The sequence below is a fragment of the Cyrtonyx montezumae genome, unplaced genomic scaffold (assembly GCF_038088225.1).
Source record: "Cyrtonyx montezumae isolate F1298 unplaced genomic scaffold, pur_monq_1.0 scaffold_25, whole genome shotgun sequence".
NCBI lineage: Eukaryota > Metazoa > Chordata > Aves > Galliformes > Odontophoridae > Cyrtonyx > Cyrtonyx montezumae.
The window spans coordinates 16,237,467-16,264,685 of NW_027071992.1; the positions used below are offsets into that span (position 1 = coordinate 16,237,467).

At 41.9% G+C, this 27,219-nt stretch overlaps 1 protein-coding gene across 1 annotated transcript; it reads left to right on the forward strand.

The window, feature by feature from the left end:
- Window positions 1–1,910: 1,910 nt before the first annotated feature.
- DCAF12 (DDB1 and CUL4 associated factor 12) lies at window positions 1,911–26,996 on the forward strand. The gene is made up of 9 exons (XM_065740113.1): window positions 1,911–2,140; window positions 4,338–4,592; window positions 12,425–12,631; window positions 13,909–13,969; window positions 17,016–17,209; window positions 18,266–18,331; window positions 18,972–19,134; window positions 24,859–25,040; window positions 25,786–26,996. Exons 1-9 carry the CDS (start codon window positions 2,060–2,062, stop codon window positions 25,942–25,944), a joined length of 1,368 nt encoding a protein of 455 aa, XP_065596185.1. The 5' UTR covers window positions 1,911–2,059; the 3' UTR covers window positions 25,945–26,996.
- The last annotated feature ends 223 nt before the right edge of the window (window positions 26,997–27,219 follow it).

The following is a 27,219-nucleotide window of genomic DNA, read 5'->3' on the forward strand; positions in this document are numbered from 1 at the left end:
CGGAGGGGCGGCGGATATTCCGCCTTCGGGGGCTGCGTGCCAGGGTTTGTCGGTGCTAGGAGATGTGTGCGTTTACGGAAAGGTGGACCTCAGCGTTAAAGCAGCAGAAGGAGATCCAAGTGTTGCTCATGCTAATCCCCGCGGAAGGCTGACCGAGTGCCAGCAGCACACCGGGCCAGCACACCGTGGGTCCCAGGGGTACCGAGCTGCCTGGCAATTACGAGGGCTGCGGTAACTGTAAGGTCTGCCTTACAGAGCAAAGCCTGCCCCTACTGCCCGGCTGTTACCCACCGAGGCTCAGAATCTTGAAATTAAAGAAATAGCGAGCCTGTGCCTCTCCTATACTTCAACTTTTGGCACAACTTGTTTTACAGCGTATCCATCCACAGTACCACATCTAGGCGCTTCTTGCGCACCTCCAGGGACAGTGACTCTGCCAGCTCCCCGGGCAGCTTGTTCCAATGGCTCACTACTCTTTCTGAGAGAATTTTTTTCCTAATATCCAACCCGAACTTCCTTAAGGCCATTACCCCGTCTTATCGCTGTTATCTGGGAGAAGAGGTTGACCCCAACACCACTACAGCCTCCACTCAAGGAGACAGAGAGCAATCAGGTAATCTCTGAGCATCCTCTTCAAACTAAACAAGCTCAGTTCGCTCAGCTGCTTCACTCAAGATTTGCGTTCCAGGCCCTTCACAACTTCATTGCCATTCTTTGGACACATTTGAGAGCTTCTATGTCTTTCTCATAGAGAGGGCCTGAAAATGAACACAGTACTAGAGTTGTGACCTTAACAGTGCTGAGTACAATCACATCCCCAGTCCTTCTGACTTTCCACATCTCAGAAGAAATGCACTAGCAAAGGCTTCCAGTTTAGTCTTGTACTAGAATCACAACCCGAAGGTAAAGAAAAACATACACACACACAGAACAAATTTTTAGTATGATAGCTCTGTTTATTTATAGAATCTCAAAGGGCAAATATATATGAAGTTGTAAATATCTGACTGTCTTCCCTTCGGTGCTCGTGTAATTTGTCTTCCTGGGCACCAGTCTTCTTCAACACTATGGAGATGCCACTGAAGATAGACCATTCACAGCACAGATCCTTTTTATTTATTTAGTTATTTTCTCGGTGATGTTACTGTCTCTGTGCATTAAGTCATTTGAAGCCTGCAACCCGAAAGTGTCTGTTTCAGTATTCCCACCTGTACGAAGGAGAGACTGATGACCTATTTTCCTGGACGGTGCAAGCGCCTTGAAATCTGAAACAAGAGCAGTTGTATGTTTGGTTGCCAGGAGACGACATGTTGAAATGGAAAAAGCCACACATCTCACACAACCATGGCTGCAGGGCTGTTCCTTGGGGCGATTGGTACATGGAGCACATCATTCCTTGATACAAATTGCGGAGAAAATACAAGTGTGTCCAGAGGGCTTGAGCATGGCTACTGTTTCAACACAGGCTGCATTATGGACTGTTCAGTGCGGAGTGATGGGGCAGGACCTGAGGAAACCTAATGGATCTTCATGGGGGGGGGGGGAGGGGATCAGGGCGAGTGTTAGGAAAAGCCACTTCACCGGAGGGTAGTCGGTCATGGACGGGCTCCCCAGAATAGGGGTCATGGCCCCAAGCTTGTTGAAGCTCGTGGAGTTCAACAAAGCCAAGTGCGAGGTCTCACTCCTGGCTCGTGGCAGCCCCCAACATCAATTCAAATTGAGCAAACTGAGCGACTCTGCCCGCCTCAGACTCCGCCGCCGCCAGGGGGAGTGGCTCGGGCACGGAACGCGTTGCCTGGCGACCGCAGAGGGGGCGGTGCCCGCTGGCCGTCCGTGTGCCGGGACGTGGGGCGGGGAGAGCTGCCGTAAAGCTGCTATGCGTCTGTCGTAAAACGGGAAAATGTCGTGAAGGGCGGTCCGGCGGGGCCTGCGGCGGAGTGAGCGGCCGGGTACGGCTGCCGGCACTTAATGCCTCGTGACCTGGCGGCTGCTTGCCCCTTCTGCTCGATGTGGGGTCCAGACCGGGCTTTCGGCCTCTCTTCTTCACTTTCCTTCTACTATGGCCAGGAAAACAGTTAGCAGGAAGCGGAAAGCGGCGGCGCCGTTCGCCGCGGGGCCCGGGGGGCTCTATGGGGAGCAGGTAAGCCCGGGGGGCGGTGCGAACTGAGCCCGGTATGCGCGGGGAGCTCCGGCACCGGCTGGCTATGAGGACTGGGGTAACCCTGAGCGGCGGGTGTCGCGCCCCGGAGTCCGGTCGTACAACCCGAGACTGGAAAAAAAAGGAAATGAGGTTTTGGGGATGTCATAAACGCTCAGAGTCTAATCGGAGTTTTTGGAATATTTTATTACAATCAAAAGGTGAAAAGCAATAAACAAGCAGCGCTGGGTGTGCCGGGGAGTCTCCGCTCCACCAACGACGCGCACTCCGGGAAGATGGTTCCCTCTTCTTTTATACAGTGTCTTATTTAAAATTCCCTGAAGTCCCCTCCTCCTTTTGGTCAGTCATTTTATCCTTCTATGCTTGTGTGGCCAGTCGCTAGGGGGTTGCACGCTCCTTCAGGTGGTCTTTGGGATGAAGGCTGTTTGTCTTTAGTAATTCCCTCTGATTCATCCCTCATTGTATTCCAGGCCGGTCTTGCAAGGTCTGTGTTTGAAATGCTTATCTCTGTCACGGCTTGGTTTGAGGAAGGCACCTTCTGGGCTCCGTTTTGCCGGGTTAATGTTTGAGATGCAGATAGAGTTCTGTTCCTAGTTTATCCTTCCATGCCTTATAAGGAAATTTTACTCCTTGAATCAATTTTATCTGCTGATTGGATTTAAAGGTATTGTATTAGTATTTTTGACTCTCTGTCTTTTGACACGAGTCACATTCACATGTTTTACAGGGGATCTCGGTACTCCGTGGGGGGTGCGGCGGCGGCGGCGGCCGGCGGCGTCGCCCACCCGCTGCTGTCGGTTTCTTGTCTAACGGCCGCCGCTCCGCGAGGTCTGCCGTTGCGCTGTAACGGCAGCGTGCCGGGGCAGGGCTCCCCGGCCGCGGCCATGCAGCGGACGGAGCCCGGCGGGGGTCCTAAGAGTGCTGTGAGTGCCGCATTCGGTACTGAGTGGCTCCTGCCCCGAGTGGCTGTGCTTTGCTGCGGTGGAATTGAGGCCGGGGTGGAAGATGTACTCTCAGATGCTTAAAATGTTTCTTTATCAGGGGATTGAGTTTATCCTCAGTAATTTTGCAGATGACACCAAGTTGGGAGGTTGTGTCGATCTGCCTGGGGGTAGGGAGACACTCCAGAGGGATCTAGATAAAGCTGGATCTCTGGGATGAGCTGAATGGGATGAGATTTGACAAAGCCAAGTGCTGGCTCCTGCACTTTGGCCACAGTAGTCCCATGCCATGCTACGTCCTTGGGGATGAGTGGCTGGATGACTATGAAGTGAAAAGGGACCTGGGGATGTTGGTTGATGCTCTGCTGAACATGAGCCGGCAGTGTGCCCAGGTGGCCAAGAAGGCCAACAGCATCCTGGCCTGCATCAGAAATAGTGTAGCCAGCAGGAGCAGGGAGGTGATCATCCCCCTGTACTAAGTGCTGCTGAGGCCACACCTCGAGTACTGTGTTCAGTTTTGGGCCCCTCACTACAAGAAGGACATTGAGGCCCTGGAGCGTGTTCAGAGAAGGGCAACAAAACTGGTGAGGGGTCTGGAGCACAAGTCTTATGAGGAGCGGCTGAGGGAGCTGGAGTTGTTCAGTTTGCAGAAGAGGAAGCTCAGGGGAGACCTCATTTCACTCTACAACTTCCTGAAGGGAGGTTGTGATGAGGGGGGGTTTGTCCTCTTCTCCCAGACAACTAACAGGACCCGAGGAAATTGCCCCGAGTTGTACCAGAGAAGGTTTAGATTGAACATAAGGAAAAACTTTCTCTCAGAGAGTGGTCAGGCACTGGAATGGCCTGCCCAGGAAGGTGGTGAAGTATCTGTCCCTGACGGTGCTCAAGAGGCATCTGAATGAGGAGCTATGAGATACGGTTTATTAGCTTGTGGCAGCAATGGGAATGGGTGGTTGATAGGACTAGATGATCTAGTAGGTTGTTTCCAACCTTGTGATTGTATGATTTCTTATGTTTCCCTTAGCATCCAGTGCTTCAGTGATGCTGAACTGGTAGGGAGTGTCTGTGGCACTGCTGCAGTGCCACTTCCTTTGCAAAATGAGTTTAATATTATGAAGTGAAGGCTGGACTGGCACTTCAGTGTTGATCTTGTGTGATTTCTTACGAATAGTTTGGAAGACTTCAGAAGAGCACTGTTTTTAGTATTTATGTCTACTTTCCCTGTTTCTTTTCCACAGTACGAATGGGATCATTCAGTGCACAAAAGGAAGCGGCTCCACCCAGTGAAGCGGTCCCTGGTATATTACCTAAAAGGCAGGGAGGTCTGGATGCAGAATGAGTTCAGCTACCACCGCCTGTTGCACGGATATGCAGCCCAACAGCTTCCCAGCCTTCTGAAAGAGCGAGAGTTTCATCTCGGAACCCTCAATAAAGTGTTTGCCTCCCAGTGGCTGAACCACCGGCAAGTGGTGTGTGGGACAAAATGCAACACAGTAAGTGCCAATTCTCTTGCTTCTTTCCTCCGTTCTTAAATTCCCTTTTCTCCTGATTATGCTTTTTATAATGTATTTATTCTGCCAAGAAAGATGTTAGGAAATAACTAGAACCAGAGTTGTATGCAATTAAACATGAGTATGTGTAACAGTCAACTATGGCCCATTCGCATCTGAAGACACGGTTCTGTGCATATGACTCTGAGCTGGACTGAGACCTGTACCTGTACACAGTCTCACTAATCTGCACAGAGTAAGTTACCTTATTTTCAGAGTGCAGTGCAACAGTAGGGTTGAATCTTTCTTGTGTTCTTGTGCTGCAAACCCAGGGGGAGGGACTTAGCAACTGTCCATCTAACTTCTAAATAAGAAGTATCATGTCTAGCAGCATATGCTGGTGAGACTCTGTTTTTATTTTCCATCCTCAGTCTATTTTAGTTTTACATGATGTTCTGTCTTGATGACTTTGAGAAGTTACTACAGAACTATAAGCTGCTGTTAAACTCCCAATATTCTTCAGAGTAGCTAGAAATGTTCTAAGCTGAAAACCTGAATTTCACTTACTCAGGATTATCCTTTCATTGTTTTCTTTATGATTTTTTCCACTTTAGATCTCTTTAGTATATGTATTCTCACGTTCATGTACTTTCATATGCTTTATCAAACACTAAAAACTCTTCAGGCTCTTAAAGTGATTATTTGGATTTTTAACATAGGGGAATATTGAAATGGGATATTATGTATTTTATAAATGGAGGAGATCGTGGTAGCCTGGCCCCTTCAGCTAAGGCTACCATTTCAGATTGGAAGCTCTGATTGAGTTAGAGTAAAATCCAGAATTTGTTCCTTGCAGGTTGTTTGAACTACGGAAACCAAGGAATGTACAGATTAAACATCTTGTAATCTTCCAAGTATATTTGATGTGGTTGTTTTTTTGTTTTTAATGACTTTTTATGTAGAAGCTATGTCCCATGGTCTGACTTGCAAAAAGCAGTGATATTTTTTTCATTTCAAATTTTCTGTAATTATTCATAGTTGCACAGGAGGGGACTTACGCAGTAGTTCTTAGGAAGCAAGACCTAGCTTTACAGGCAAAACAGTGCTGTAACAGAAGCAGTCTCTCTGCCTTCTTTCTCCATGTGCGCTCATTGCCACAACTGATCAGCTGCCAGCCTTTCAGGAAACAGCTTACAGAAGACAAACTCCTGCTAAAACACCAGCTTGCAAAATCTTGCTTATTCTAGCAAGATCATTGCAGGTTTTATAGAGCTACAACAGTTTTGCTGTGTTCTGTAACTTCTGTAGTTCCATCGCCTCTGCAGCAAAGATAAATGGACAAGTGCATTGGTACTGCAGCCTTGCAGAAAATTGTTTATGACCAAACAATCAGAGAACTGAAGAGGAATTCAACCATACATTTGTTCCCACTGCATATGCTGCAATGAAGTATATGCTTCCACAGCTCAACTTAGATTACAGGTGGACATTGTCTTTGTCCTGATGACAAAAGTCAGCTTCGTCATATATGACTTATGAATACTGTAGTAGCTTTAGTTTGGTTGCTTTGTGTTCACATTATTACAGCTAGAGTGTTAAACTGCGCTCTAATTATAAGATTTTCTCTCTCATCTCCTGAGTAAGCAACATAATTAAGATGAGTTCTTTTTCTTATTCTCATGCAGTGGAATTGGGAGTATATTTATATCAACTTTGTTAACTGTAATGAGATTTGTTACTGTGGCATTGCTTGTAATTAAAGCTGGTGTGACAGAAAAATATAAACCAAACTAGTTAGTTGAATCAAAGTTTGAGCGTAACAATGGGAGCTTACAGCAATTAATTTATAAATGGCCTTTGTCTGTGCTGTGCCAGAGGTATTCACTATTTTAATAAGAAAATAAAAATACCCTCTTGTCATAAGACAAACTTTGCTTTTAGTCAGTCGACAGTACTGGTGACTCTAAATGCTGAAGAGAATGTAGAGCTCACAGTTGTTCATTTTTAATAAGAATCATAACTTGTGTTATTATTTCAGGTAACTTCATACTTAAGATTATCACTGAGTGTCCTTGTATGTGTCAAAAAATTTTACTGACTTCCAGTGAGTTCTTGAATGCTTGCAGTTGGTCAAAAATGCAATTGCCTGGGATTTTCTGAGCTGGGATTCATGTTTGCAAAGACCTTCTTGATTTTGTATACAGTGGGCTTCTTAAAGTCTTTTCATGAAGAAATAGGAGGAAACAGGCTAACCTCTGAAAAGTGCAGATGGTTTATAGTGTGTCATCATGGCAATTACCAAAGGCTGGTAACAGGAAGTCTCAGAAAATACTGCCTGTAATTAGTGTGTTGTGCTCAGGCTTTTCAAAGACTGAAGAGATTGTCATAAGCTTTTGTCTCCTTCACAGAAGAGAACTCTGAATGCTGATTTTCTGATTTTTTTTCCCCCCCTTTACATTATTTTAGGAAGTGGTGATGGATAAAGCAGCTTCTGAAAGAAGCCCAAATCATCATTTTGTATCTTTTTATCCCTTGGACCTATGTATTGTAATTCTTTTGGTAATTATGAAGTTGTGTGTAAAAACATTAGACCTTTAAACTTAAATACAGAAAGCTTTTCAAACAAACGGGGGAAAAAAAAATCCTGCCTGAATCCCTTACTGTTTGTTTTCTTCTGACTTATGAGGTGACTTTCCTAGGGCTTGAATAAGTTACTTCCTGCTTGACAGTTCAGTACCTTTTTGGTTTTTTTCCTCCTTGTTAGATTCACACGTTGCTTTGGATGCCCTAGTGTAACTGAACAGATCTTGTTTCTACTTGGGGGATTTTTAATTCCATGTTTGTTCAGCACATCTCACGTACTTGTCTTCTAGTCCTGGGGCTGTAGTGGTGAACTATACAACTCATAGTTCTTATGTCTGTGAATATGGGGGGGTCTAACGGAGAAAATAATTTCCACTTGCTTTGTAAGTTAATGTATCCACTGGTTTTGTCCATGCTGTGAAGTAGACTGCTTGTTACTTCCTCCTCCTGGAGGAAAAGAGAAGTCATTTTCCCACAGTTTATAAGTCTGCTTGAGTTCACTGTAAATAAACCTTTGACACAGCAAATAACACCTCAATTCACCTTTGTTTCAGTGTTTTGTGAGGGCCATAGTCAGATGCTGTTTCTGATCTCTTGGGAGATCTGGTTTGGTTTTGGTTTTCTCTCTGCTGCATGTGATGCCCATGTCTTTTTTCAGTAATTGTTAGCTTCTTTGCTAGGTATGGTGTGGGTGGCAGAGATGCCCTTTACAGAATGAAGTCTCTCGCTTCTCCATCCTTTGCCATCTGTCGACACGTTAAATACATCTGCCACCCTCCTGAAATTAAACACGGAGGGCAAGACACAAATGAAAACTGACAAATGTGACTTTGGCAGTGAACGTATTTAGTGATGCTGAAGCTTGTGCCCAGGAACTGTGAGGACTTCCAAGTTTCATATTCAGGTGGAGTGCTTGCTTGTACTGCTGTGCCTCTGGAATGGGAATGCAGTGCAAACTTGCAGACTTTTTTTTTTTTAACTGCAGTTAACTTCTCTGAAGTTCCTTTATGTTCTTGATAGTTTTTTCCCTCTGGACTTTGTCAGGGAGCTTGTGTAAGGCCATCACTCCCTTGTGTTGTCTTATTTTTATTGTTTTGTTAGTTAAATAAAATTTAGAGATAATGATGTTTTTCAGTTTGTCTGTGAGTAAAATTGTCATGATCAGGTTCAGCTGGTTGCTAGCCATGCCCTTGCAGAACAAGAATGAGCAGGTGGGAACATCCTGCTGGCACTGACGTTCCATGGCTGAGGAGTCAGCTGGGTAAGCTTGTTGCTTTGTATTGAGACAAAGTTTCCTTTAGGACTAGTTTCTGCCAAAGGCGGAGGGAGAAGATCTGAATGACCTGGCAGCTACATGAGCACCAGTTGTCACAGAGATGGTGGGACAGGGTGCGTCTGTGAAGAAGATGCATTTGGATTCCCGAAGATTGGCTTCAGCCAATTGTGAAACTCCATTCCAGTTTATTCTCTTAATGACTCTTCTTAGCATGGCAGTGTGTTTATTTGGAGGTTTTTTTAATGTTTACACAAATGATAAAAGTGTATTATGCTCTGTGATTTCAGAGCAGCATGTAAATAACTGGAGCACACAATGTATTGTGTACTTTTTGTGTGAAGAATAGGTAGTTTCTTTCATGTGTGTTCTTTGTATCTTGTGAATCTGGGTCTATCCTGTTTCTGAAATAACAACAGACTGTAGCTGTGAGTGACACGCTTTGGTTTTCTTCAGATTGGTTTGAACAGGCAGTCTTAATTTTCAGTTGATTATACATCTGCTGTTCTGTGCACAGTTCCAGCAGCAGGGGACACAGGTGTTCTTCACATACTGCCTTGAAAATTATGTTTCCTTGGTCAGATTTTTCATCTTGCTCTACATAGGTAGATGAGGCTTTTCAGAGTTCTGATTTTTTCACTAAAATAAATACGACCACAATGCTTCCTGAAGTAATGATGAGATCAGATGTAGTCTTAATGGCATGGGCAGAAATATTACCTGCTGCTTTTCTTGGACAAATCCATTCAGTTAAAGACTTGTGGGAAGAACAGTTATATTTATTGAATGTGTATCTTCTTTCCTTTGCCCTCCTAAACTGTTGTACCTTAAAGGCAAGTCAGAAAATGAAAGTAGACTTCTGACAAAGTGACACCCAGAGGATGGATTTCCCAGCTCAGAGTGAAGTCTTCTGATACTGTTAGAGGGTATTAGCTTTTGGCTTGTTGATCAGTTAAGTTCCTCCAGTAATGAAGCGAAACGTTGTGAACAGTATGACAAGGGGACAGCCTCTTAGAAAATGTGCAGGAACTGCTTACTGAATGAACTTCTTGCTATTTTGCAATACAAAATTTTATATATATTTTAAAATAGACTTGTAATTTCATTGATTTGAAAAATATAGCCAGATCCTAAAAACTTGGGACTATGATAGATGTAGAATGTCACTGTATCAGACTGTCATGGTTCTTAAGTGATGCAGTGCTGTTGCGGGATGTCCTTATGAATACTGCTTAAAAAACAAAACAAAAAGTATTTCTATATCACATCGTTCAGCTTGTTTCTTTGCTAGGAGAGTATTGTCCTACAGAGAACAAAGTAGCTGAATCTGCTTTTTCTCTCAGATGAGGCACAGTACTTGGACTTCTGGCAGATGTTCAAAGCAATCCTTGCTTGAAGTTCTGAGTCAAGTTATTCAGCATGCTAATGACTGACATGCATACATTTAACTAGTAGGAGGAACCAAATTATGTATAAAACCTAAATTCAAGGGGCAAACAGCTTACTGTTTGTTTGCTAGGTATTTGCTGCATCCAGTAATTTATTTTATTTTATTTTTTGACTGGCTTTTAGCTTCTATACAACAAGTAGCTGAAAAAATTGCTATTCCCACTTAGTAGGGAGGAAAAAAATAGATAATACAGCTGTCATGCTTTCGTTGAGAATCTTTAAGAGGCCAGACTGCTTGGGAACTATTTTCAGCTTTATGTATTTCCATAGTAGCAACTGTACCAGTGCTTGGAAAAAGTAAATTCTGTTTTCTTCGGATTTATTTAACTACATGCTGTAGTTATAGCTGAACTTGTTCATAAACACTCAGATATTCTACACTTTTTTCCTGTAGAGTCTTTAAAACTCAACAGTGTTCAATTGTCAACATTCTAATCTGAATGCCAATCTTGCTAGGCAGAAATGCTAGGAACAGCTGTTTGGCTTCTGTGTTCTGTATTTACAGGGAAGGTTTCTTGGCATTCCATGGTCCTACTTGCAAGTGTGAGCTTCTGTCTTCCTACCTTGTCCCAGGTGATGCAATTGTCATAATATAAGGAGGTAGTGCTTGCTTATTTTATTCCTGGACTGTGGTTTTATTCTGCCTGCGTTGTGTTCAGTTTCCTCCTGTGTGCAGTAGTTCCTGCTTCAAACTATACAGCTGAACCTACAAACCCTGTCCCTTAATTCAGTGTAAGTGTGAGGGTCTGTGATACTTCAGTGTTGTATGTTTCCAAGTTCTTTGACTTCTTGATTAGTTTACAGTTTAGCTTTATTAAAGAATTTCATATTGGGGCAGGTTTATTTATTTATTAACCTAGTATCAGGCACAGATGTATGACAGTGCTATCAGACTGGAGAACATGGAAGGTTTTTAGTTTCAGCCCTCCTGTCTGTTGAGTTGCCATTTGAACTGTGCATCTCTAACAGCTGAAACAGGGTTTTTCTGGATTGATGGGCATTCTAAAATGCAGATGTGTTTTCCTAATGAGCCCTTCTGGTGCCAGCTTTAGGACCTACTGAGTACACCAGGAATTGTTGAAGGAGGCACAGAGCAAAGAACTGAGATCTTCCACTGAAAGTAAATATTGAATAAAGAAAGAAGATGAGAGGAGAAGAAACTAATGCCTGCACTGCAGGAACAGGACGACTAATTTTCAGGGATGAAGTCAGGGCTGCTGCATGTACTGAGCGATCATCAGTTGGTTTGGATGCTTAACTGCACTGGGGGAAGTGAGAAGTGCCCCTCCTTCTTCCTGCTCAGCTGCATTTCAGCTGTTCCCTCACCCCCTGCATCTGCATACAAAATAAAGAACTGAAGGTGAAAATTCAGCTGCTGTAGGAGCTGTGATCTCTTTGTGCAAGACTGCTGACTACAAAGGGGTCATGGATTGAAGTTGGTGTTTAAGCCTATGTGCAACACACAGACACTGATATATAGGTGGAGGGCTTTTCTACAGACTGAGTAACATAATATGTGAACCGATCTTGATTTACTTTTTTAAGATCTGAGCTAAGAATAATAATGTCAATAGATATGCTACTAAGTTTTACTTAAATTCTGTTGCTTATTAAAGAACAGATCTACAATCCTGAGTTCACCATAAAAGAACTTAGATGTATAAACTGCTCTCCTGGGTGTGATATAGGTGAGGGAACCAAATTCTACTTCAATCCTCATTTGTGATTATACATCATTTTTCTTGGGGCCAGGTATGTTCTGTAATATTCCATTTCCATTTTTTGACATTTGTGTTGCCTCGTGGTATCACATAATCATAGGAGTTGAAAGGGACTTCTGGAGGTTGTAATGTCCATCTCCCTGCTAAAGCAGGTTCCCTACAGTAGGTTGTAGAGGAAGGCATCCAGGTAGGTTTTGAGTATCTCCAGAGAAGGAGACTCTGGGCAGCTCTGTCACTCTTGCTGTAAAGGATTTTTTTGTCGTGTTCATACTGAACTTCCTATGGAACGGTGATATAGACATACAACCTCTATTTTAGCAGGGTGATGGACATAGCTAGATATCCATTTAGGTGTGTTCACACTGGCAGTACTGTGTACCCTTATCTGTGCAGCCAGAGACTTGTTCTAAGTGCCCTTGGGCTGTTTTGAGGTGGATTCGTCTTTTTCTCTTGTGTTAAGAGAAACTTGAAAACAATTTTGTTTTCTCAAAGTATTGAACAACGTGATACAGTTTGGATTTGAGGTTCAATTAAATAAGCCTCCTATGTAGAATTTTTCTCCTTTCTGTTCAGTTGCTCTGCAAATGAAATAGTATCATTAAAATAAACTTAATTACAGAGAGTTTTATTTGTTTTAAGTAGGAATTTATACATTTTTCTCAGGCATACCTGCATCATTTGTGGATTTCAGTTTTGGGAGAAAAAAGAGGAAGGAGTAATTCAAGACAGTGTCTTTGAATGCTTTTTGGTGCGTTTTTTTTTTTCTGGTCTTTGTTTAATTCTGACTAACATTTTTTTTTTTTTTGCAGTTGTTTGTGGTAGATGTCCAGACTGGTCAAATTACCAAGATTCCTATTCTGAAGGACCGTGAGCCTGGCATCGTGAACCAGCAGGGCTGTGGGATCCACGCCATTGAACTCAACCCCTCAAGGACCCTTCTGGCTACAGGTGGAGACAACCCCAACAGTCTTGCAATTTATCGTCTGCCTACACTTGATCCTGTCTGTGTGGGAGATGTAAGTGGGAATGTTTGGGGAAAGTTTATTCTGTTACTTGTAAGAATTACTTCTTTGAAGTGCCTAAGGTCAGGGCAAGGTTAAGACTTCAGAGTTTTGGAGTGAAGAGGGAAGAATTTCTGAATTTTTGAAAGCTTTGAAACACTTCTGATTGAGTTTTTTTTTTTTTTTTGACAAAGTATCTTAAATATGAGTGTGGACATAAATGTGTGAGATAGTTCTGATTTCCTTTTCCTTGCCTTCATTTGGGTCCACTTCAGATTATTTTTAAGCACTGAAATTGTAACAGTCATGACTGTCAGCCTAATTGTGTTGATGAGGATTGCAATTGAGGCACAAAACTTAGTGAGAAAGCTCTTGAAGTTGCAAAGATGTTACACATTGTTCTGGTCTTTTCCAATGCAGCTTAGGTATGCATTATTCTAGAGGCAGAGTTTGGCTTTCAGGATTAATGCTAACTCTGTGGTTTATGGCACTTTGATGTTAGCTGTACCGGAATCTATATCTGAAATGTCATAACGCTTTTTGAAAATAGCCAGTCTTAAAAAGAAAAAGGCTGAAATGAGTGCAGTGATGTCCTGCAAGTCCTTCTCTCATTTCTCCTTCCTTTTGAAGAAGGACTTCATGAAGACATTAAATGACAAAAGCAGAGGTCAGAGTTTCAGCAGTAGCACACAGTCAAGCTTTCCTGCAGCTGGCTATGAAGACTTTTATGACTTAGTGTTCATTACATGCTGCTGTGACTTTGCAGCTTCTCAAACAGAACTAGGGGCTTAGAGACTTTTTCTCCCTTAGGTTTCCTTACATACTAAATAAAAGGTTCTTGAATTAATAGTTACATGAATAATTTTTCAAGGCTAAAACATCATGTTTACAGTATTATTTATAGTGGGGAATGTGTGTTTGTGGAAATATATGTCTATTTTGTGGATGTTAAAAACACTGCTTTTGAAATGGGAAATCTAAGTCCTTAAATTTGAGATCAGTTTGGCTTTGGTCTGAGGCCTGTTTTTATATCACTTACTTGCTCTGACTGTTAATTGTACATCTAGCTTAATCAAAATAAAATAAATTTAAAATTACTGCTGGATGTGTGAGCTGCTCCTGCTCAGTATTGGAGTTTTACCTGTATAATGTTTTTAATGTAGATCTGTTTTTTAGGTTTGTTTTTTTTTGTGCTTGTGCTAAACTGGAAAGTGAAGAATACTTCTCTGTTTTGAGAGACTGCTTGAAAAGATAATGGCACAGCAAAATCTGACTTTTTTTTTTCCTTTTAGGATGGACATAAGGACTGGATATTTTCAATTGCATGGATCAGTGATACTATGGCTGTTTCTGGTAAAGTCAGTTTTTTTAATCAGTATTTTATTGTACTGGCGTACTGCATTAGTACTGACCTTAAGGAAATGTAACGCTGGCAGTCATCTGGCAGTATTCTTATTCAAGTGCTTCTGTTTGATTTTCACCGGTTGCAGAGAGAAGAGGAAAGAGCTCACTGTTGTACTCAGTGTTGTTGAATGTAGCGTTAATTTTGTGGTTAATTAGGCAAAGAGTCTCATTCTCAGTACTGTGGCTTTCAATGTTCTGTGCTGAAACATTATCAGACTACAGGCTCCATAACATGTAGCCAAAACAGGATGGTCCTGCTGCTGCAAGACTTCCTCCTTCATCTCCTTTTGGTTCTGACTTTGTGGTTCTTCAGCCCCAGTGTTCTTGAGAGAGAAGCATTCTTGATGTTTTATGTGAAAGTCCCACAGTGTGTTTTGGGCACAATTAGACCTGAAGTGTGTTATAGGTGTGAAGAGAACGATACACGCCAATCATTGCCAATAGTAAGGAATTCATTGAGCAAGCAATAAATGAGCAGAACAGCACTGGGCGGCCGGGAGTCTCCGTTCCACCAGAGGCACGCAGCGGTTGCTTCCCTTACCCTTTTTTTTATTGTCTCTTATCTCTGCATTCATGTTTTATCTTTCTCTTTCTGGGCTGCACCGGCTGTTACTAGGGGGTCGTTCTCTGCCTCCTGGTGATCGAGATGGTGAAGGCCGTCATCTTCCTCAGCTCTGATCATGTGCATTTAAGAGGAGATTTTCAAATTTGCACAAACTACAAAGTTTCTAAGCAAAACATCAGTATATCTATTTTGAGACTTCTACCAGCTACGTAGTTCTCAGAAAAAAAACACTGAAAAACACTGACACATCTGTCTCAAGTTGGTTTGATTAACAAGTACAGAACTTATTTTTACCACAAAGTGTGGAGTGGGTCTGTAAGGAACCCACTTCGAGGGCAGTGTAATTATCTCTGTGCCTAGCAGTTCAGAGTCATTGCAGCTGACCTTATCACTTGAGTTTACTATCAGCAAGACTACTTTGGCTTCTTTTAGTCAGTGAAAGAGAAGAAGTGCTTGAAAGAGGTTTCAGCCCATCTACAGTCTGAATTCCATCTATTTCTATGGATAGAAGCTCTGAGTGGTGCTTATGGTTATACAGATTTCTGGGAGGAAACCAAGACAACTAACCTCTGACACTTAACTTCAGTCTGTAAGATTAAAACAGTAGTTGTATCTGAAACAATGAAGCAGGAATATTAATCTCCAGATGTTGAGGAATTAGCAAATATCTTTATTTGAATTGAGAAACTAAATACAGAGCTCTTGTTTCAAAACTCTGTTATGTTTCTTGGGGTAGGTTAGATGACACAGAGAGCAAGAGATGAGCATTTGTTCATCTGACATTAAAATACTGTTTTATTCTAGGCTGAGGTTAGAGTTTTGGGGGTATGTCTTCTCACCACTGTCAGAACTGTTGAAAGAGAGCAAACTGGGCCATGGGCTTGATTATTCTAACTTCTTAGCCTTAGTAAGAGCAAGCAAGAGTTTGCTTGTAAAACATAGCTGTGTATTTCAGTACTCCATAAATATGAAATTTAAGTTCTCAACTTAGAGCAGCCATGACTGGGAAAGAATATGTCAGCTGCTATACTGTCTGAACAGAGATTTCCATGCCAACGGTTTAAAAATGGGATGAATAATTCCCAGGATGAGCCTAGGCTGACAAATGATACTCTTCTTGGCTTCAGGGCTGACCAGTTAAACAACATGCGTTGCCTTTTTATGGCTGTTAGGGCTATTAAAATGAACAGCTTCCTTCTAAAGTGAGTCAAGATATTTGGAAATTTTACTGTGGAACATTCAGTCTCCATAACAAGTTTAGGTGCTATAGAAACCATCAGTGTGTAAATTGAGTGGCAGGATGTTTTGTCATTTGTTACCTGCTGCTATGCAGTGCCATTGAAAGTTCTTTTTCTGTCTGTCTAGTGGGTGATAGTGGCAAATGACTGAATACATTTGCCAAGGGAAAAAGTCATCTGTGCAGTACTGCAACAATATTGGTATACACTACTGCAAGAACATGTTTTACTTTCTTGTTCCAGCTTGCTCCTTATTGAAGTACTGAAGTCTATAAATTCAACAGGCTGATGAAGTTGTTCAGTCTTTTCTAGCATCTTCAAGGCATGGAAGTATAACTTTGGTTTTCCTTGTTAGAGAAAGAATGTGATTTCCATACTGTGTAGAGAAGAAGCTGAGTTTTGAGTCAAATTTGTCAGGGCCAACTTAGATGGAATTATATAGGTGTCAGAAGAGACGGGCGTAAGGCCTTGGATTAAATCTTCATGGACCTATGAACCAAAGGCTCAGCTTCTTTCATGTATTTTTTCATTTATATTTTGGCTTAGTATCTCCAGATTCCTTAGAAAAGTACGACTTCTAGCTCATTCAATTATGTTATGCTCTTTAAAGAGGACATTGCACAGCTTTAAACAGAGTAACTTGTACTGTTTGGATCATATCTGTTTCACAGTAAAATTATTACTTAAAGTAGCTGTTTCTTTTTAGCTTACACATGCACATACGCTTCAGTATACTGAGAGAAGTAAAATGATCCAAAATTGACATAAATGTAACTTTATTTTCTTGGAGACTTTTTGTATTGGATTAGCAGACTTAGCCTTGATAAGTTGGGCTAAATGTGTTGACTGTTCAGTCACATCAGAGTTTATTCCACTTGTGAATCATTAGTGGTGATTATACAAGTTCTTTTCTTTTATGCATCCTGGTCTATTTGAACATAGATTCAATACTTAGAAAAAAAGTGTAGGAAAAATATAAACACTTCACAATGATGTCACAGTATTATAATTTCATAGCTCAGGAAGGTCATGTTGTTAATCCTAATTAATGACACCCAACAATGCATTCAGTTAAGTTAAACTAATAGCAGTAGATTTATTTCCCACTTTTGGACTCTATTGTTTATTACAGTTCATTTTTTATAGGGAGGATTATATATATATAATGATAATAGTGCTTCTATTTATTCAGGTTCTCGGGATGGTTCAATGGGTCTCTGGGAGGTCACTGAGGATGTGCTGTCCAAAAGTGATGCCAGGCACAACTTGTCTCAAGTTCCTGTCTATGCCCACATAACACACAGGGCTCTGAAGGATATCCCTAAGGAGAATACCAATCCTGACAACTGCAAAGTGCGAGCACTGGCTTTCAACAATAAAAACAAGGTCAGTAAGATACTCTGGATGGTTGAAAAGTCCTAAAATAGTCCAGGCATACTAGAAAAAAAGTTATCTAAATAAAGTTATCTAAATCCAAGTGTGTTGGAGAGGCAATGTAATATTTTTTTTTCATGGTCCGTTTGTGTCTTTCCCATATGAGATAGTTTTCTTCATCTGCTCTGTCTCCTTGTGGCCCCCAAAAGGAAAAGACTTGTGTACTCCTTGAGAAGGAACACTTTTGCTTAGAGTCTGACCTTCGATTTGTACCCTAACAAGTGTAAGGGGAAGTGCTTACAAGAAGCAGAAAAAGTACCCAAAATGCTTGTTGTTGTTAGCTTGAATCTCACTCAAGTGCTCATGTTGCTTTCCTTCTTTCATGAAGACCAGCTATAGTCAGGTAGTTCCTGATTAAATGCTTGAGTTGTTACTGGATTGTTCAGCAAGTGGGGTGATTGACACAAAGGACAGGCACCAGTGTTTGCTTTGATGTTATTTTATTGGCATTTGACAAACAGTAAATGTTAACCTCCCCAGTGCTGATCTTGTATTATTTACTAGACATGAATTGTACTGGAGCAAGTGGAAGAAACTGCTCTTCCTTCCCTTCTTTTATTTCTTCCCTCGAAGAACAGAAATCTGAAGTCACAAAGAGCATGCTCTCAGAAGCACAGTGTTCCTATTGGCTTTTTCACCATGCTAATCATTCCTGCGATGGAGACTGCATATTACTTCTTCAAGAAGTGCCAGGAAATAAAGGGTTGCTTCAGGGTCAGAACTGGTGTGGGAGCTGCTAGCTGCCACCTCCAGCTTGTACTGTCTAATAATTTGCCTGTTTGCCCAATAAGATCTATACTCCCAAAGTTATTTTTGGTTGTTTTAATAACTCTTATTCTACCTAGCACCTTTGTTGTTTGTGTTCTGTCGAGTTCAATATAAAATGAAAGCTAATCTTGATAAAAGCGTGTACAAGATTACAGGTGAATATTGATCAAGCCCAGTAGAGTGTGATGTTTTTAAAGGCATTTGTAGCACAGAAATTAACTCTGCTTGTTTATTTAATAGGAGCTGGGAGCTGTGTCTCTAGATGGGTACTTTCATCTTTGGAGGGCAGAGCACACGCTGTCAAAGGTGTCTTTTCTATTTTGGTATTACATTTTGGAAATGGTCTAGCAGTTACTGCTGTTTTCATCTGCTTTAAATGCTTGAGAAAAGCATTGTGTGCAAAATAGTTAAAAGCTTTGTACAAATTAAAATGTACCCCTCTCAAAAGTAAATAAAGCTTCAGGAGGTAATGCACTGCTCTTAACCTTCTTCTGGTTCTGCGTGAATTGAGTGTACTATAGCACAAAGAGCGAGTACTTGCTTACCAGTGTTTGTAAGGGAAGTGTGATTATAGATTAAAATAAGACCTGCCCCTGTTTGTATATATGGTAAGCCCTTTCAGCAGGGATCAGATGCATCTGTGTGCCTGCTGAAGCAATAACAGCAGCAGAGAAAAATGCAAAACAGTTTGCTAAAAATTTCTTTGTTCTGTACAAAATTCTGAAGCCCAGCCTTTAGCATCTCAGATTGCTTCAGGTGAGGCATCCTGTCTCTTTCATGTGTGTCTGCTTGTTGCTTTTCTCTTAAATTCTGTTTTCATATTAAAATTCTTAACTGCAGTTTTTGTGCTTCTATGTCCCTGAGCGTAGCTTTACAGATATTTGTTTTGTTTTGTTAATCCCTTGTTCTTTTATTGTAATGGGTTGACTTTTTTCTTTGTTTCCAGTTACTCTCCACGAAATTGCCATACTGCAGGGAGAATGTCTGTTTGGCTTATGGTCAGGAGTGGTCAGTGTATGCAGTAGGATCACAGGCACATGTCTCCTTTCTGGATCCAAGGCAGCCTTCTCACAATGTTAAATCTGTCTGTTCCAAAGAGCGAGGCAGTGGTAAGAAACTTGTCAAAGGGTGCTTTAAACTGTTTGCTTGCAGAAGTAGCAACTTAAGACTGTAATAAGCTATTGTTGGTTGGTTGGTTTTTTTTTTTGTGGGTTTTTTTTTAGTCAGATCACAAAAAATTTATTAGGGTTTTCATGTGATTTTTTAAATTAACAGTACGTGTAAGTTTTGCTTTCATGCCACTGCTCTTTGAGCAGCTGAAAACAACACTGAAATCAAATGATCTCTTATGATCAGCTAAACTATGGGAGCCCAGCCTTTTGGCCTATCTGGGCTGCACTGAGTGAAGATGAACTGTCTTGGGCTGCATGTAAGATATAGTTAATATATTGTAGTAGCAAAACTAATTTTTAAATATCTTCTAATTAAAGCATCGAGCAACAAATATGTACAGCTAGTGGGATATTTAGTCTTGTTTTTGTGAAACTAATGCATCTGTCTGGTTCGATGGAGGTGGGTGTGATTCTTAGTGAGTTCTCAAGGTGTTGATCAGATTTTTGATGAAATTTTACTCTTTCTATTTTTCGTGCTTGAAAATAGTTGTCCACAAATGTTCACTGCCAAAAAGCAACGATGTTGTTGAAGGCTAATTCTAAACAAACCGAGCTACCATTGTATTAGGTATCAGAGGAAGAAATACTTCATTTCACTAACCAGGGACTTCCCAGATCCAGTAAACCTTGAGGGGGGAATTAATCAGGATGCTTTGGGGATGTTACCAACTTGGCAAGAAAACTCAAGGTCCACCAGTCCATGTAATTGTATAAAGTTACTAACCAGTAGTAGTGAGAAGAGAGAACTGGAGATTCACTAATTTTATCTTTTATGTATTAATATTGTGCTGGTAGTTGTGTGTGTGCTTGATCTGTGGGAAATTACTGAGCACCCAGGCTTGCATGATCCTCAAATAAATAAGCAATGTCTCTTCTGCATGTGTGAAGATAGACATACTGCACACCAGGTGACAAATTCACTTTTGGGACAACAACATGAGTAAGGAGTGATTGTAGAGTGAGGAATGTCTTTTTTCTTTTAGGGTATGTCTTAGGAAATCTTGCTAAAGAGGTGTGTGTATTTTTTGCTGTTTGTGGGACTGTCTTTAGCCAGTATCAAAAAGCATAAAGTTATGTGCCATAACCTGAGTTAGCACTGCTCTGCACCCTCTCCATGACAGTTTCAGCCCCAACAGTACCAATTGTGCACCGCTCTTTGGCTGCTTTAGTGATGGTGGATGTGCCCTTTGTGCTAGGGCTGGCTGCTTGATGGGGGAGAGCCACGGCCATGATGGCAGGGGGCAGCTTCAGGGTGGCCTGGATTGCCTGAACTAAGCCATATGCTATCTGAAAAGTACAGAACTTTTAAGAATAAGTTTTGCTTTCAATTTTTTAATCTCTTACTCTCCTTTTCTTTATAAGAAAGCCAATGCAATTGTCTCGTCACTGTTAATATTGTTTAGTCTTGCATTTTTCTCTGGCAATAGAGATGTGTAATATATTATGTTATGTAAAAGTGGATAGACCTCTCTTTATGCCTCAGTTGTAGATATTTAAGTGTTACTATTTCTGAAGGTTCTGTGTGCTTTGGTTTTCTTTTCGTCCTGATGGGACTTGGTATGCTGCAGCATCTCTGGAAAGTAAGTTGTGTTTTCCTGGACTAAAATCTGAGTTGATTTCTAAGTGTTTTAAGTGTTACCTGAACACACTGTCTGCTCCCATGTATACCTGATGAGTCACAGAATCATGGAAGACTTGATTTGGATGGGACCTTAACGATAATCTGAGTCCAGCAACCTTGCTTTCAGTAGGGAGGTTCAAACTTAGATGATCTCAGACATCCCTTCCAGCCCAGGCCTTCTGTGACCTCCAGCCCAGCTTTCAATGATTGTCCTGCACTATCTCAGGCTGCCCAGTGCCCTATCCAGACAGACACTGAGCACCTCCAGGGACAGGGCAGCCCAAGCCTCTCTAGGCAGCCTGTTCCAGTGCCTCACCACCCTCTCAATGGAAAAAACTTTCACCTGACATCTGATCTAGAATCTCCCCTCCTTTAGTTTAAAACCATTCCCCCCAGTCCTATCACTATCTAGACATATAAAAAATTGATTTCCCTCTTGTTTCCAGTCTCCCTTTAAATATTGGAAGTCTACAATGAGTTCTCCCCAGAGCCTTCCTTTCTCCAGGCTGAACCTTGTCCTTCAGCCTGCCTGTCTAGGAGAGGTGTTGCAGCTTTCTGATCAACTTCGTGGCCCTCCTCTGAGCCACTCCACAAGCTCCACCACTTTCCTGAGCTGGGGACCCCAGACCTGGATGCAGTACCTGGTGGGACCTCACCAGGGCAGAGTATAGGGGACAGTCACCTCTGTTGCTCTGCTGGCTGCCCCTGTTTTGATGCAGCCCAGGATATAGGTGGTCTTCCAGGCTGCAGGTGCACACTGCTGGTTCATGGTAATTCTTTCATATACCAGAACCTGCAAGTTCTTCTCAGCAGGGTTGCTCTCAAGGAGTTCTCCTCCCAGTGTGTATACATATCTGGCATTGCCCTGATGCATGTGCAGCATTTGCACTTGGTCTTGTTGAACCTCATCCAGTTTACATGGGCTCACTGTTTGAATTTGTCAGGATCCTTTTGGATGGCATTCCTTCCTTCTGCTGTATCAGCTGCACTGCACAGCTTGGTGTGATCTGCAAACTTGCTGTGGGTGCACTCAATCCCTTCATCTGTGTCACTGACAGAAATGTTAAAGAGCTCCAGTCCTGGGAGGGACTTCTAGGGGTCACCACTCATCATCAGCCTCCACCTGGACATAGATCTGTTGACTGCAGCACTCTGGCTATGACCTTACAACCAGATCCATATCTACTGGGTGCCCTTGAAACCCGTATCTCTCCAATGTAGAGAAAAGATGTGGATACAAATGATATGATATAAAGAATACAAGTATGTGAATTTCACACTAATTTCCTATCTTTGGCATTGTGTATAAAAGCAGGTCAGAGAAAAGTGGCAACACAGTAAGTCTGGATTTGGGGTTGGCTTTTTACTCAGTATAACATCACCTGCTTTCCACAGAAGGCAATTAATGCTTTTTAGTGTGTCTTGCAAGTATTGCTTTTTGTAACAGCTGTACAGGAAAATGCAGGTCCCTGAACTCTAGTCCTTGATCAGCAAGAGCAACTGCTTTCTGCTTGGCTGGCATACAGTGTATTTGCTTGTGCCCTTGACTTGTGTCCTGACAGCACAACGTTAATGTAGTGTCAATGGTTTGTGGTCTGGTTTGGCCCGGTTTCATGGCTGATGGGGCAGAGGACACACACCCCAGGAATGGAGAAGGGGGAAAAGGAAGAGGGTAGGAAGATGGGCCTGGAAACAAAACAGCAACAACAATCTGAGGAGGAAAACTAATTACTAAATAAGATATCGGAAAGCAGAATAATTCAGCATAATACAGTGTAATTGGAATTCAAGCTAATAAATCAAATAAAATGTGAGAGAGCATCCAAAAAATGAAGGCCTTATGCTAAAGCTGAAGGTGAGACAGCTAGGGAACCTCCACTGCTGAGCTGACCAGCAAAAGAGGAAGTCTTGGTCTGTATGCAGTTTTATCTTTCCCTCTGGGTGGAAAACAGGAATGCAAATTCCTCTGGGGTGTGTAGTTCTCCTCTGAGAGCCAGGTACCCAGAAACCCAGCAGTCCTTGGAACTGGGGCAGTAAGTCTTTAACTCCCAGTGCCCCACATGATGTTATGATGTGGAATACTGATAACAAAAATCATAAAAGCATGACATGACATGTAGTGGGCAGAGCTTATGAAGCTCAGATTCTGTGTCTGCCCTTTCTGTAGTACACATCTGCAGTATGTAGGGCCTCTTTGTCTCTTAGGAGTGAGACTATTTTCTGGCGCAAATATTTTTTGCAAAAAATTCAAGCCCACAGAGAGCAGTACAGCACTGTGAATGTTAGAGAGCTTGCCTTGGTTGGTTTTAGCCACAGGTGCTTTTAGTTCAGTATCACTAATCTGAGGTAGCACCTTGGGAACCAAGGGGCAGTGCTATTCTAAATATCTTCTTAGTGATGGATACATCTGTTTCATTCAGTTAAAGATCCACAGGTCTGTATTGTATAGTTTCCTTTACTGATAAATACCCTGAAAAGTATGTTGTCTGCATTCACAGTAACTTACCTGTTTCTGTGAAGCAAGTGGATTGCTTGTCAAAAGCGCTTGTAGCAGAAATAGAGGATATCTTCTCTTGTGTCTTTCTCCTCTTAACTCAAGTGGCTGCTGTTGCTGACTGCAGAGTGTTCAAAGCCTTCTGAATATATTTGTCTGCCAGGGCCAGGACCTTGTAATGGGGGGAAAGAAAGATGCTTCTGACCTACTCATATACATTTATAGCTGTGAATTAAATTGGAGATTCTTGTATCCATCTGGTAGATCTAATATAGTAGTACAAGATCTTCACAGAGGTTTCCCTCCTATTATCCTGCAGACTTCAATTCATCTCTGAAGCGTGACGGTGTGGCTTTGCCTGTTCTAAGTGTGTGCTGTAGATAAATATGGCTGTGAATATAACACCAGGTTATAGAAGTGGAGGGATGAGGATGTGTTTCTATTTAGAACCCTACAGGCAGAAGCTCCCTGGTGGTGTCCACATCTTTTGGTGTGTATTCTAGCATGCTACAAGTTCAATGACTTGCAGTTACACTTGGTGTAGTGACAGCAGTTTGTAAGTGGATCTTCTCCCCTCCTGTTAGAATACTTGTAATTTAGTGATGCTTTGAACAGGCCTAAGAAATCACAGAGTGTATAACCTGGCATCATGTTGTACAAGAAGGGAAAGCATGGAAGCGGTGGAACTTCTCCTGTGGAGGTGCATAGTTTGGGGTAGGGTGCTTACACAGAGCAAACCTTTGCACAATAAATATGGGGCAGATGACAGGACATCTTGCAAATTCCTCTGTAGAGACATACAGAATCTCCCTGAGGCTGTTTCTGAGAAGTGTGTTGGTGTTTGTGTTGTAGGATACCTACTCTGCTTTGTTTGCTAGGTGAAGTGTTGGAGATGCCAGCTGTAAAGAATGTGTGCCTATCTGAGAACACTTGAATAATTTTTCTTAGGCTTCAAAATTATTTCAGATTTGATGTATCTTGTTATCAAAATGATTAGCAATTACTATAGTTATACGTGCATAGAGCTACTCTTGTTGATCAGCAGAATGCACTTGGTGGCAGCTGAGGGCCGCTTTCTTGCACAGTGTTTTAGCACAGGTTGGCAGGTAGGTAGGTAGGGGTGAGCTCTTGGGAAACACCAGTAAAGCATTCTTTTCGCTGTGTGTTGTCACATGCTTGTTCAAGCTGCGTTTACTTGGAGACTCACTGCAGTCAGAACAAGGCTTCTCTTGATCTTAGGTGTCTTAGGATCTCTGCTTAACTGGCAGAACTGTGGCCTGCTGAAAGTGGAGCATCTTACTGTGCACCATCAGTGGAGCAGATGGCCTCCGAGGAGAAGGGGAATAGAGTGCCTAACTGAAGCTGCTGCTTCAGTAGTACAAGTGGGATTTATCTGCACTGCCCCACAGCAGTGGGTAATCTGATACTGGAGAAAACTAGTAGGTAGTTTTTGATAAAGAAAATATTAGATACCAAGCAGCGGCACTGCAGAACCGAAGTGTGCCTTGTCCTCACTGAATTGTTATGTTGTTCTTCTGTTTGACAGGCATTCGATCGGTGAGCTTCTATGAACACATCATCACAGTGGGAACAGGGCATGGCTCCTTGCTGTTCTATGATATCAGAGCCCAGAGGTTCCTGGATGAAAGGCCCCCACGTGCCTGCTATGGACAGAAGCAGAAATTAGGAAATGAAGTTCTGAAGCTGACTACAGGGAAAGGTTGGCTGGTGAGTAGCCTGTAGCCGCACAGCTCAAACGAGTTGTTCTTATGGTCACTGTGCGAAATGCATCCTGGTACAGCCATGATCATGTAGCTGGTAACTGTAATAATGAAAAGGAAGAAAAGCTGCAAAATTGTTTTCATAGACCCTTTTATATAAGGGTCTTGAATAAGCCTTATGTAAGACTTGCTTGAATGTAAGGCAGACTATCCTGCTTATGAACTGACTCATAATTGAACTAGATTTTATATCTTTTGTTACAATCAAAAGTATACGCTTCTGGTCGTTTAATACCTCAAACACAGATTGTTGTCTTCCTGACATGCTAATTTAACAAGGTTTTCAAATAAGATGATTAATTAAAACTGTACACAATTTTAAAGACTGTGTCTTCCTAAAGTAATGCTGTGGCAGGCCCTTGAGTTCTATTTCCTGTATTTTACTATAAAGCAGTTAATGGAGAGAAGATGGACAAAACCGTTATCTTTTCTATCATTGTGCAACTTCAGAAACTAATGACACTTGACATCTTCCCTACCCTTCACCGTCTGCCTATGACATTTCATGTAAACCTCACCTGAAAAAGCTTCAGGAAGTCTCTGTATTTTCCAGTTTGAGTTGACCTGTCTGAAGCTTCAGGAATTAACAGAGAAAAGATCCCTTTTAAGCCCTGGAAAATACATTCTGCTTCTCTGAAACAACGTATCGTGTTTGTCCAGCGACAATAACAATCTCAACTTTCCTTTAACAGAATCATGATGAAACCTGGAGGAATTACTTTTCTGAAATGAATTTCTTCCCAAATGCTGTTTACACCCACTGCTACGACTCATCTGGAACAAAGCTCTTTGTGGCAGGTGGCCCCCTTCCTTCAGGACTTCATGGGAATTATGCTGGTCTCTGGAGCTAATAATAACTCTTTACAGATGCTGATCCTTACACATTTTTCTACTCTCTTTAACAACGAATGAAACTGTGTGATGCCATTGAATTTTAGTTTAAATGCAGGTTATTTTTTGGCAGAGTTTTCTGTTGGCCTCCAGTTTATACATCTCTTTGAACCATTTCTTTGCTTTGACCTCCTCGATCCTTTATAGGATGGGTGTTTGACATACCTTTTTATTTTATTTACTCCGAATGACTCTTTCCCCACATTTAGGCAATCTTGGCCACGTGCCCCCTCCCCTACTTTGATGCGAGGTAGGATTCCTTTCTATTAGAGTGGTTGCTCCTGCACTTTCTGTGAAAGTCTAGGGGCTGTGTGTGTGCTGGTACTTTGTGTCAGTTGCATTACCTGGAGTGAGGACTACTTGTAATTAAAAAATATTAAAAATATTTATAAGAGATAAGCTACTACTTTATCTGCAGAGCCTGGCCCTGGCCTAGGTTGATCTTATTTTTTAAAAGTACAAGTCTAATGATACTGTTTATATGTAAAGGAATACAGTAATTTTAATCTGTACCCATTGGAGCCCAGGGACAGACTCCCCAGGGGTATTGCCCATCAAGCCCAAACTGCAGAAGCACGGGAGTTCTCAAAAGTGCATTTACATTTTTATTGTAGTTTTCAGCAGTGCCAGGAGCAAAAACATGATCTTCTGTTCCTGTACTTGATCCAGGTATCAGCTTGCGCAGATGGAGTTGAAGCAGGCTGTTCTGCAGCATGGCTGTTGCAGAATAACATTACACTGTGGGCCTGCAGAGGTGGTGAAAGGAAATGGGAGGCTGGGGATATGAGTTTTAATGACAAGAAGTGAACTAAACTATTTTCTGAGCGAGCCAAGGTTCCCAAGTATGCTGCTGTGGTAGCTTGTAGGTTATTTTCAGACAGCCTAACACCCAGGTTTTTGTCCCAGGTTATGGAATTTTTTCCGTTTGTTTTTTTTTCTGTTCTGGTTGTTAGGGCTGTTAGCCGTCTCCTCTGATAAGGCAATGGAATGAACAAACTATTTTTTCCTCTAAGGTTAAAGAGTATGTCTCAAACTCATCTAATGCAGGCTAAAAGTTTACCATGTAGCAAGATAACTTGCTGTTAGCTCATGTTGCATTAGTATCCACTGTCACCTGGTTTGCAACAGGAGATGTTCAGTCTTTCTCCGGACTCCCCTGCTGCCTTCTCTCTTGAATTTCACTTGGGACTGTGGGTGGGGAGAACAGATCCAGTGCCTTTTGGGTCCAGCTGTAA

What these genes read in the sequence shown, in the direction of transcription:
- DCAF12 (XM_065740113.1), top strand. Translation starts at nt 2,060, where the DNA reads ATGGCCAGGAAAACAGTTAGCAGGAAGCGGAAAGCGGCGGCGCCGTTC. An exon ending in GGGGGCTCTATGGGGAGCAG is followed by an intron (nt 2,141 to 4,337) that starts GTAAGCCCGGGG and finishes TCTTTTCCACAG; the next exon opens with TACGAATGGGATCATTCAGT. An exon ending in GTGGGACAAAATGCAACACA is followed by an intron (nt 4,593 to 12,424) that starts GTAAGTGCCAAT and finishes TTTTTTTTGCAG; the next exon opens with TTGTTTGTGGTAGATGTCCA.